Source organism: Calonectris borealis, chromosome 5 (assembly GCF_964195595.1).
Source record: "Calonectris borealis chromosome 5, bCalBor7.hap1.2, whole genome shotgun sequence".
NCBI lineage: Eukaryota > Metazoa > Chordata > Aves > Procellariiformes > Procellariidae > Calonectris > Calonectris borealis.
In genome coordinates, this window is record NC_134316.1 from 14,280,111 (window position 1) to 14,292,791 (window position 12,681).

A 12,681-nucleotide genomic window follows, 5' to 3' on the forward strand; every position below is an offset into this window, starting at 1 on the left:
GGATTGCCAATTTAAATTGGCAGAAAAACATTAGATGAGCTAATGACCTAATACATAAGGAGCAAATTGTTTTTCACACATTCCTATTTTTGAAGGATGACATTGTCTCATTGATATAGATAGTTAACAGATGTCTGATAACTATACTATATTAATATATAAAAAATTATGGAAACCAGCAAAGAAGCCACTACACCAGTAGACAATTACATATATACTCTATTTCTATAATGCATTTACTTACCTGAGCGAGCATTAAACAGTGACATAGCAGATAGTCTTTGAATACTTAGTTAGCTTTAGGCATAAATTATCCAGATGGTTATTGAACATCAGGTATCTGGTCCAACTGTTGCTCTCAAACCAACAGCATTATTAAATTTCCATGTAAATGCACTGGGCAGCAATCAGACCTACACTGCTTTTTTTGCCACATTTCACAGAGAGATTCCTGACCTGTGATCCAAAGGGAGATGCAGGGCAGCCTACATTTGGTACACAGGCTCCCAACAGTTGGTCCCCTGAAAATGGGAACCGCATCGCCAGCATGCTGTGTGGGAAGCCACCCACACCAACCAGAACGACGTGGAAACCATGTCGCTCCGGTCACAGCAAAGCCATGAACTCACTCTTATAGCTGACTGCTTAGATAGCCTTTTTCTCTTGAAAAATGGTGACATCACCCCCATTCCACCACTGAGCATTGGGAGAGCCTGTACTGATGTTGCTCACACTCAAGGAGTCTCTGGAGCATCAAGTAGACTCATGCCTGGATTACTAACCCAACAGTCTTAACATGTACCAATTTTTAAGTCTTCCAACCACTTCTGAGTAGCTTAACCAAGGGAAGGCACAGCCAGTATGTTTGAGGAAATGTTGAGAAAGACTGTGAGCTTCTACCAGGCTTTGCAAAGTGAGTATTTCTCAGTGAGTACTTCTCACCTACTAAAAGAATCTTCTGTTTCAAAGGACAGCACTATTAAAGTCCAAAGAGCACCAGAGGGTGTAGTGCAGTTGTATAATGAGAGACAGAAATTGTAAAAACCTATGCCAAAAATCATTTAATAGAAGACAAGGTAAACTGTTCAAAATTTGCTTTTCCAGAACATCGACCCAAGGAACTCAGAGAATCCACTGTGTTCTGAGGGTTTGATCCCTTCAGTCAAATAAAGACAGAATTTGAATGTTGACATTCAGTAATCATCAGGATGCCTACACATGTCATACCTTCAAACATGTAATACCTTCAAACACGTAATATCTTCAAACTCAAACCAGAGAGTTTAAAACTGGGAAATGAAACATAAAATAGCCAGAGTTTCATTCTATCTCCTTTGGCTAATATTTCTAGAAAACAGAAAAGAGAGGAGGGGTTCTCCTGCTGTTGTTAAAAATGAGTGCACAAAGGTATCTTGTACAGATGGTGTGGAGACTCTGCAAGACACATGATGATAAGTAAGTGCTTCAGAGCAGTAATTAAAATAAAGAAGGTCTCCCTGTGTGGAGCACAGGGGTTTTTTTACAGGCGTTTCTAAGGGATCTTTAAAGCTTCGTATGTCAGTAAGATAGCATCTGCCATGCTGAGCAGACCAACAGTTCATCTTTTCATCTTCAGTGGTAGTCTGTAATAGAATTGGAGAAACTTACTGGAAATCTTGCAGAAAGAAGTAATGGATTTGTCCGTAACAAACAGTTCTTCCTATAACTCTTCACCCAGAGTTTACCTTAAAAGCTGAAACATGACATTTTATGTACCTATTTTTTTCTTTTCCAACCCCTTTTACTATTTTCTATCCTGAAACAATGTAGTCTTGTTACTGATATAAATGTCTGTGTTGATTTGAATCCTCTTAAATTCTGGATTTCAATGATCTCGTATGGCAAGGAGTTTCACAGACCAGTTTCACAGACCAGTTGTGCCTAGTATTAATATGTTGACACCTTTCAATGTTCCCATCACTATAACGTTAAAAACCGGTTTGCTTCACTTCTACCTGGTAGTCTCCTCACCCTTTCATCTCAGTTTCAAGTGTAGGCTGTCTGGGGCAGGCAGGGAATTTTGGGATCTATGAAGAAAGCTCAAAAACAAGAGACCCTTCCCTTTGACGGCAGTCTGTAGGCTGCTGAGCTATAAATTGTCAGCAGCGATGATGGTGGTGTTTGACAGGACTCACGGGAACGGGGCTAGAAGTGACTGAGGGGGCCTCAGGACGACATCTGAAGTGTAACCACAACCAAGATCACGGGAGGAGCTCCCACACAAGTCTTGCTTATTGAACCAGAACAAGACATTTGCTTGTTCCTCTGGAGTATGAAATGGTTCAGAAGTTTGTTATCAGCCCGGGGCCTGCCGTGCTGCCAGCGCCCAGACTCCTCTCGTGGGGAGCAGTCGTACGATTGCTAAAACAGGGAGGATATGGCGTAGCAGCTAAAAACTGCTACAGTTGAGGCCAGATTCTTTACTTCTGTAAGCAGGCCCAAACCTGACCAACTTCTAATAAGTTACAGCGGTGATTAATTGGGTCTTTATTTTTCAAAAAATGTGGTTTAGTTTATATCTCAAGAATGCTGTCCCCGTTTCAGTTTTGGCTTGGGCTCAAATGTAAAACGTCCCACCTTCCCCAAGGCCCTGTTTTTACATTCACTTCGTAGCCACATCAATATCCAAACCCTGAGGAGATATGATTCACTTTTGACTTGCTCCCTCCTCCCCGCCTATTTGTTCAGCACATGCCTTCCGGTGATGAGATCATGCTGAGCTGAGCAAAATCATCATTTTAAACCCCCAGTTGATCGGGACTCTGAACTGGGGAGCTACTGCTTGTCAGCTAAGCCATAAAGATGGACCACTTGTCTGTTTTTAGCTTTACGAACTTCTTGCACGGTGCCTGAAGCTAACACACTTCACCCTTACAACAGGCTGGGTTACGTCAACGGCTGCCAAGTCGCAACAGAGGGGTAAACCGTTTGCTTGCGACTGTTGGGCTGCGAGAAAATGAAGGCTGCAAGGAAACATCAAAGCTCATGACGTCAAGCGATTGTAACACTGATCTGGCCTTAGCTTCAAACCAGTTCTGGCCTCTGTGGCTACTCCAAAAGTCTGCCTCTGTTTTTCTGAAGATTACTGCTCATGCCAGCATGAGTCTATGCAAATGTGCACGTCTGTGCAGAGCAGAAAGGGGAATTCATGCACTGCTGGTCTGCAACTTAGCGCTGCTGCACTGCGCAAGCACGCGATGGGCACGTCCCCCAGACACGTACGGAGAACAAGAGGTAGGGCGACCACTTCCCGGTGGTGAGAATGATGCTCAAGTTCTGCCACTCTAAAAACCATATTACTTTGTGGTGAACTTCTTAGACTCTGTCAGCTAGAGAAGATGATAAACACAGATAAGGTAAACAGGGTAAGACAGTATCATAAACTCTACGACATGCACCAAAAATGGGCTAGAAAAAACAGAAAGGCAGCTAGACAAAGACAACAAAACGAGCCTATAGAAGAAGATATGTGAAGAAAAATACAGGATGAAAATTAAAGAGAGAGATTATTAGAGGTGTAATATAAAACAACAAAAATTAAAAGGGAAACATTAAAGGCAGGCAAGGGTGAAGTCATGAAGATTACTCTAGTCTGTGCCTTGCCAAACAGTATGTAATACAACTTAAAATTGTTCCTCTGTGATATTGTTGTGCTACATATTTTAAACGAGTTTCTCAACTCTTGGAAATCTGTGTAGCTTCATTAGCTTCATTATATGCCAAATCACAATTAGCTGAAGATTGGTCCTTTTCAGAAAAAATATGGCTTTCCTGGCAAAGCAACAGCTTTTACTAAAACCTCACTTTCAGTGTGATTTAGCACAATCTGAGAGCAAGCATGAAATGGCTTGTACAGAGAATTATTTTAACTGAAATTCATTTTTGTTCTTGTTAAATGCAAATACTTAGCAAGCCTAGCAAGCTTATGATTCCATGTGAGACTCATACAAAATATATTAAATTCTGAATCTTGAGACTTTCAGAACTTTCCTTTTAATACTACTATGCTACGCTGTCTTGAATTTACTTTATTCATAATACTGTATTTTTGTTATCATATTTAAGGTGAATACTTTCTTTTAGACAATTTTAAGTGACTAAGGTAACCTGTACTTTTTTGTCTGTTTGAGGGAGAATTTTTAGTCTTTAAACTCTAGAAAAAGATATTCTTCTATCTGTTTCCTTCTGAATGGAGATGATTTTTCAATGGCATGCAGCCTCTTCATAAGTAGGAACATTTGCAAGCAAATAGAATATTACAGTTAATGCAAAACATGTTTAAAGTACAAATCAAGATTTGACTTATTAATATATCCTACTCTTTAAATTGTATACTCTGATTAAGACAGACCTCTGGTACATAGTTTCCCTTACATATATATGTAGACTTTATGACTTTTGCTTGTTTTACACCAGCTATTCAGACCCATCTTAGATTGTATTCACATGAAAATCATTTACATTCACCTGCTCGCTATGTAAAATAAACAGCTGGCATGGCCTGTTACAAAGCAGTACTGACTAGAAGCCACTGTATTTCATTTCTCTTAGAAAACATTTTCTATTTTTTAAATGGAACTACATTAGTATGTTGCCTTTGCTCTACTTAGAAGGATAAAAGCAGTGGCAAAAGATAAGGCAGATGTTTCATAAGTGCACTGCAAGGAGCTGAAAACTGATGTGCTAAAACCCCACCTATTTCTACTCTGCTTTTCCTTTTTCAAAATGATGACTGTGTATACGGACAGTGTAGAAAAGTCATTAACACTTCTAGTAAGCAACCTGACTACCTTTTCCAGTTGGCCCAAGCGTCATTACAGCTGACAGCTGAGGGACATCATCTGCATTTCCATGAGCAGATCGGTCAATTTAACACTTGTGGCAGCTGAGAGGTGCTGGTGCCCCGGCTCCTGCTCTCCAGCTTGGCTTGGCTTGGCTAGGCTAGGCTAGGCTAGGCTAGGCTAGGCTTGGCTTGCCCTCCCCTGCCCTGCCCCTGCCCGTCTCGTGCTGGTGGAAGTGCTCCTCACACCTTCCCAGGAGGCCTCGCCGCTCTCTGAAGCAACAGAAAATCAATCACCCACTTTCTTCTGATTCTTCTGCCAGGCTGAGGGCTTGAGGTGAGCGTGGGAGGTGGGCAGCCCGGGCAGGCTGGGCTGCCACCGCCGTACCGACCTCACGCCAGCACACACAGGGAGTCCCCGACTCTGAAATGTCTGCTCTAAAATACAAATGGCACGACAGTATAGCACCGCGACTCCCCCCCAAGTATATTTTTGTAATTTAGGGTCTAAACATGACATTTGGTTACAGATGGCATGCCGCGCGCGGCACACCTGCGAGCCAGGCTACCAGGAGCCGGTGGCAAAGGAGGGTCTGATCCCAGTTCTGATTATCTAAATCCCGTATAACTCCTTTAATACCCAGGGAGGTCCTGCGGACTTAGGCTGCCGTAAATCAGATCACAGTGTGCACCTAGGATTTTAAAATGCATTATGAGGAACTAATTACTTATCACAGCAATGTAACAATCGCGCTTTGCAAGATGGCAGTGCAGAATGATTGATTTATTTTTCTTTTTTATACATACTAAAAACAAGCAAAAGGTAAGTTAGGGGTAGCTGAGAGCAAAACCTGCAGAATGAAATAAGACTCATTTCACAAGCAAAAATGGAGGGGGGGGAAAGATAACATTAAAATCTGGCATTTACCGAAAGTTCTTTTTGCAAATAAGCAGTAATAAATTATGATACATTCTGTGCACAAAAAATTATACAAAATCTGAATGACTGGAGTAAACTGACTCGTAGGCACCTTGCAGGGAGCAGGAAATGTTGCTAGACTGCATTAGGTATAGAACTGATGGTATCAAATGAGATCAAAGGTTAATTTACAGGAAACTCAATACAGTTACTCACTTGTTGATCTTGCAGTTTAACTCCAACTACCCTGAAGGTGTTAGTGGCCGTGTTGTGGTATATGTTGATTCTGCTGAATCCCTGCTGTCCAGGTTTGATTGGCACCCATTTCTTACTGGTATCGTCATAGACCATAACTGAAGCCCGGGCTTGGCAAATACTCTGTTCACTGGAGAGCAAAAACAACAAAATCAGGAAAAAAAACAGTGAATTTGCTGCATACTACCAAAAACATCTAAAGGAAAAGAAACCAACAGAAATTATCAGAACTACTTACAACATATGTTTTATAAGAGATCTGCTAATCCTTTGAATGCAATGCCTGTTAAATTAAAGCTGGCATGTATGTGTTCATAGACTTAAAAAAAATTCCAGTATGCTGCTGTTTTGAACTGATAATCTATTTTATATAAAAATATTAGGCCCTGAGGAATAACTTGTATCACAGAAACGTTACGAAAACTGTCCAACAGCGTGAATGCTCCATTTATTTTATGTACCTGTTGGCAAGTGAAGCCTTTCACATTTGCATGAAAACTTACTGATATTTTACAGCTTACTGACAAAATAAACGTGACAACCACAGCTGAGTTACACATTCAAAACTGGAAGCAAGCAGACCTTGAACCAAAAGCCACGTTAGGTAAACTGAAGAAATCAATTACATTAATCCAGCTGACGCCTAATACCCAGACTCGCTGACGCACTTAGAAGTCCCAGAATACACGGTGCAAAACACAGAGGAACTCTTTTTTCCTTCATCTCAGTAGCAAAGAAGGTGGCAAAGGGGAATCCATGAATGTCTGCCTTCCAGTGTTAAAGTACATAGCCATTATTTTGTATAGCATTAATAACTATTTTTCTTCTGTAGATTCACAGAAATTCATCAGTTCTTTACCTCTTGCTTGCATATTCATGACTAATATACGTATACTAGATTCATGCTAAAACACAGCCTTCATGTACAAGAAATGCCACTGGCAAATACTGTTGAGGCGACATGTCAATACGGATCAGGATTTCAATTCCCGCTGACTTCCCAGCCACTTTTCTTATACCAGAGGAAATAAGAGTTCCTTATATGAAGAAAAAAATGAATCCTCCAAATTTTGGAGATTTGAGATCTTCAAATGTAACAGGGATTTTCAACATGCAAATAGTGCATCTTAAGCCTAAATAAAACTGTTAGGATTTATGTCCTGCAAAAATCTTAAGTTCGTGACCGTCTTATTAACTTTAGAGCTATATATATTTATATATATCTCCCTTCCTTAGCCCAAGCCATATTAAATAATGTTCGGCAATGCAACATCAAGTGGTAATCCGCTTTGCACATAATCCTTTCTTTCCCCCTCTTGGATATACTTCTTTGTTTTGGTTTTGCCTCAGTAATGCCTCACTTCCTTGCACACAAATACACGAGAAGCTCCTGGGTGGTGCTAAACCATATTGCTGCACCGCCACGTGCCAAATTACACCCGTTGTAAATGATACCAACTGCTGCAAACCCAAACCCACCTGACCCCATCACTGTCATCATTTTAATGAAAGGGAGCACGTTACTGTAAGTATTAAGAAGATCTGGGTACATTACAGCAGCAATTTTCAATCTTTTCTGATTTGTGGGTCTCAAAAAGATTTCCAAGGCAGATGCATCCCCGATTGTACGCTAAAGCCTACTGACTCTGGCTTGTTTTATCAGTCACTTCGCATAGCCTCCAGGTAGCCCACAGACCTCCTCCAGGCTGTGGGTAAGCACCCGAAAACTCTTCATTACGTTTACACAGGGAGCAACGACGCTGGCAGACATCTCCATAAAGAACAAGGTAAGAAATTCAGAATAAATTGTATTTTTATTATGTAGCATGGAAACAGCTAGACTCTGTTACTGAAGAAATATATTCAGATCAGAAAGACTAAACATTATTTTATTTATATTCTTCAGAATTTATAAAATCAAGCTCATCTACCAGTTGCTGCTGCTTTGTTATGCGAGGTTCCTGGAGAACAGCTGCACCTTTGCTGATGTACTTACCCAGCAAATACCTCTCCATCCCTTTTGTTAAGGTGGGCTAATGTCTCGTGGCAGCTCCTCCATATCTGACACTAGCGGCTGAGGGATTTGAGCTCGCTCCAGCCTGCCTAATCCTCCAACTGGTGCAAGAGCCACAGACTGGCAGCAGCCGCAGCATTGCCTGCATCCTCCAGACCTGCCCGGGGACGCTCACTCTGCTTCGGATTCACAGGTGGGGAGGATGGGAGAGAAATGCACCAGCAAAAAGGCAAGTACACTGGATTAGCTTTGCCATGTGGAAGTGGAATGGCTAAAAATAATCTGTGGTGTAGTCCTGCAGTTGGATGGTGCCCACCTGCCTGTGCCACCAGGTGTCTCGTGCCACCTCCAGCTCCAGAGGTGGGGGGAGCATCAGCTGCCCGGGGCCACAGCAGCCCCCCTGCCCAGTGAGCCAGCGGGCTCCCACAAAACATGGTCCCCGGGAGAGTCACACTCAGCCAGCGTGACACCGGGTCCTTCTCTTCAGGCCTTGCCGGTCACTACAAGGCTCGCTGTACTAAAGTAAGCAAGAGCACGCCATCAGAGCAAGTCTGGGACCCAATGTTGTCTCCATTTCAGATGAATTTTGGAATCCACAATTGCCATGGGCTCCTTAATTAGTCAAAATTAATTAAATTATCCTTCCTTACAACAAAGAGAACGCACCTAACCATACAGACATGAGGGTCTTACCATGGCATTACTCGTATTGCCATATCCAGATTCCAGTGGATACAGCAACCTTGCCTTCACACTTTGCTGCCGTTGAAAACTGCAGCAAAGAACCCCTCTCAACCTCATGATTGAAATACGGATATAGACCCCAGGAGCCATACTTAATGCATGACAACCAGTTGTTACTGTAACACAAAGCAACACATCAAGCTCAATCCCTGCTCTCCCTGCAGTCAATGGAAGTTTTTCATCATTCATTTAAATGGAAACAGGATTAAGCCTGTTATCTGGCCTCCAGTGAAATAACAGAAAGGAACATAAAACAAGTACAGCACAAGGGGAATCCTTTCCTGCAAAGCACTTCATCAATCTTTCAAAACCTAAAATGCCCCCAGGGACCCATTGCTAGCTTGCTGTCTCACCCTAAATGGAGGTGTAACTCTTTATGCCTGATGACTCTTTACTCGTCCTACCCACAAAAAGCACAACTCTCCCACTGCCACTTTAAGGGGCTTCCCTGAAAACAGTCCAGAAAACGTTCCTGTTATAAAGGTCAGTGAGAACCTCTCTATTACCCTCTGCGGAGTCCATTACTTTAAATGTAAATCAAGCAACATTGGTTTCACAAAGCTCCAGCAGAATTTTCTGTTTTTTTTGTGACCGTACACCATTGATGATACTTATGGCAACTACACAAAACAGGTAATAAATATGGGTTTTAGTCACACTATTTTGCAGCCATATTCCTTCTCCATGTGAAGAGTTTGGCAGATATCAGTATTTACACACAAAGTCATGAATGTAGCTTCTAGAACTTATTTTCCTAAGAACGCACAAAAGTTACTGCAAAAAGGGGTATGTGTTGCAGAAGATTCATCAAGTTTGACATACCTTTCCAAAGATTACTAATTCCCATATTGATTTTTTATGTTACATTAACATGCAAGTCATCAGACTCATCCACCTGGGTTTCCACCATAGGCAATTACTTGCAAAGAAGATAAAAATTGCATCATGGAGGTGTCTTAATTACGACATTGTTCATGATTGTGCATAACATCTACTCCAATGCAGTGCGCTCTAGGGCAGATTTGAGACATCTTATTTATATGTGGGGGGGAAGGGGTTCTTCCTAGGGATCCCTTTACACCCAAATCCTAATGTCCACTCCTATCTATTCTGAAGACATTTTCTCCTCAGTCTTTACATCTGTGGGATGGCAAACCTCTGCACTAGGACCACTTGTTTGCCTGAAGTTAAAGCAAATCTGCTTAACTTCATAACTGATAAAAGCAGGCTGCACTGGGAAATCCTTCGTTCACAGCTGGTACCTAAAATCCAGCATTCATCATTGAGATTTAGAGAACATTGTTTCAATATTACAAAACTATAAATTAAAAAAATATATACATTTGCAGGCAATACTGTTTCCTTCATTTTGTGTAACCTATTTTGACCCACTGTCTTCCATCTCTTTGTTTAGGATTTGTCTTCACAAATTAGCAGATTAGCTAATTTGGAGTTAACCCCTCCTGAAAGGGTCAACTTTGACCCTTCTTGCCCAGCGCCGGTGGGAGTGGGCAGCCAGGCACAGCGCCTGGGCTGGCCACGCAGGATTGCTGTATCCTTCTTGCTTTGCTAACTACGGTGTCAGCAGCACTTCCAGCCCCAGATGAGTCACGTCAAGTTTAAAGGTACCAGTTAATTCGGGGAGAGCAATTGGGGGTAGCAACGAGGCTGCACTTCGAGTCAGTGCTGCAATGAAGGTGGCTTCACCCAGAAACGTCTCTCTTCTTCCATCTGTGCAGAACTTGAAAAATGCAGCCCTTTCTTCCTGGCTTTTAATAAATTTATGATTACCAAGGTCTCATAGCCAAAAAAGAGCCACAAAGGAGTATGGAAAAGATAACACAGGGAATCTTAGGGAAAATGTATTTTTTGTGAATTATCACGAGACTTAATGGGGCTGCTTGACATTACCTGGCTGACTGCAAGTAATTAAATAGGAGGAGGAAACATGGGGGGGAAATGAAATGACAGAAATGACTGTGGAGGTTGGGAGTGGGGGAGCCACGGATCAGGGAAAAGTCCTCCTGCTTCACTCTGCCTAGCCCAGCGGGTTATCTAAATATACAAGCAAAAAGCTCAGGACAGAACCACAGAAGACCTGGCATAAAAATAAACAGAAGAAAGGGAGTAAATCCTAATGTTTGGAGGCAAGTCTTTTGTAGAGAGGCTCTGAAGGGTCTCCAAAGCTTTTCTCTCCTGTCCCAGACTGAGAAAAAGACGAGAGGCCAAGCTGCACTGCTCCTTCATTGACCTGTTTTCTCTACTTACAAGGTATCTTCTTATGAATAAAACTTTTGCAGAGTGTGGTACTGAGTCGCTGAGCCCACCTCTGACCAGTGACTCCAGGCAGAGCCTGCCGTGGCACAGGGTTGTCCCAGCCCTACCCCGGACCCCCCGTCCAGCACCAGCCCACCCAGAGGGCAATGGGAGAGGTGTAAAATACTTCCTCCTAGAGCCACAGCAATGTCGTACAGCTTTTGGAGGGTCACCAAATCATGCTCACAAAAGGTGTAACAAATGACGGCAACTAACCAATTTCATGGTAAACACCTAATTCTGTGGGCTCTACTTCAGCATGCCAGCTGGACCAGGAGACTTCCACTATGCTTTGTATTTACAGACACAACTGTTTCCTTGGGGCAGAAATTCACTCAGCATAAACTGTGAAAGCTCCCCTGATAGAAATCAAGCTATCATGCTTTGAACCTATTACAGATCTACCCTGTTTCAAGCTGCTCATGATTCTCTTACCTTCAAATGAGCTGAATTCTGGTATTCTTAGGAAATGCAAACAGCTACTTTCACAAACATTTACCTTCTTCGTCATTTCTGTTTCCCATCTATTTCCCCCCCATGCACTATAAATGATTAATAATTAAAAATTATTTTGGACTGACCTAACCATCCTTATTAGCGTGAGGAATTGTTCATACTACTTTGCCCAAGGCTCGTCCTGCCTGGGAACAAACCCTCAGCACTCAGAACGTGCGAGATAGAACTCACAAGCCATTTAACAGATCTCGCACTACTTGTCCATTGAGTCTGCCTACAGAAATTCACAGTTGTGTGGTTAAACCTGACATGCAAGAAATAGATGCTGATGCTGATTTAAGAAGCCGACAGAGTTCTCTCAATGTCAGTTTAAACAGCTAACGTAAATACAAAATCCTGTATATGGAGACATGTGGTCTGCGTGGTACCTATCTGTGTTAACCTCAAAATTAGTAAGCTACAAGTCATGTAGTCATGTTGCTGCAGCATTTAAAGTGTACTGCAAACTCTAATGGACTAATTTGCTAAACATTTTAATTGGTTCCACTACAACAAATATAATAATGACTGGGATGCAGGGAAAGTGTTTCAGTAGTAATCTTTATAGAAACAGGTGGTCATTTCTCTCAGACAAATGGATTTATACAGAACAAAAAACCTGGAAGACCCTCTGAACACAAGTCAGTCAGGTCATCTGGGCTCATATAGACCATATCTGAGATCTGAGCTCATGACAGATAAAACTTGCTGTAGTGCAGTGGCTCTCCAGCCTTCCCACCAGAGATTCACCACCAGCTTTCTGTCCGCATTTCTCGTTGGGAGCTTCATTTCTCCAACACAACATCAGTCATGCTTGTGACTCCTTCTGGGACCTCCTTTTTCAAAGTCTACTTCCCTCTGCAACCAAACTCGTAGGACAGTCGGTGTCACAATCATTCACCCTACCTCTGTCCCAGAGCACGGAATGAGCAATTACTTCCTCAGCAACACAGCAAAACCTCATAGTGAAAGAACAGCATTTAGCCACTTGATCACAGTAAAGGACAGTGGAAACCCATAGGGACTTTACATCCAGATAGGAGCTTTTAATCCTCAGTGACATGCAGATGCCTGAATGTTTTCTAGCAGACATTTAGAAAAATAGCAATCACAGTTTCA

The 12,681-nt window shown here is 42.2% G+C and overlaps 1 protein-coding gene across 3 annotated transcripts in view; it reads right to left on the minus strand.

Moving 5' to 3' along the window:
• Positions 1-12,681, minus strand: part of EVL (Enah/Vasp-like) — a 161,220-nt gene that overhangs the window by 71,887 nt on the left and 76,652 nt on the right. For all 3 annotated transcript variants that reach the window (XM_075151096.1, XM_075151099.1, XM_075151097.1), the window contains exon 2: positions 5,955-6,123. In XM_075151096.1, the coding sequence (XP_075007197.1) occupies positions 5,955-6,123 (169 nt within the window). The remainder of the gene's footprint in view (positions 1-5,954; positions 6,124-12,681) is intronic.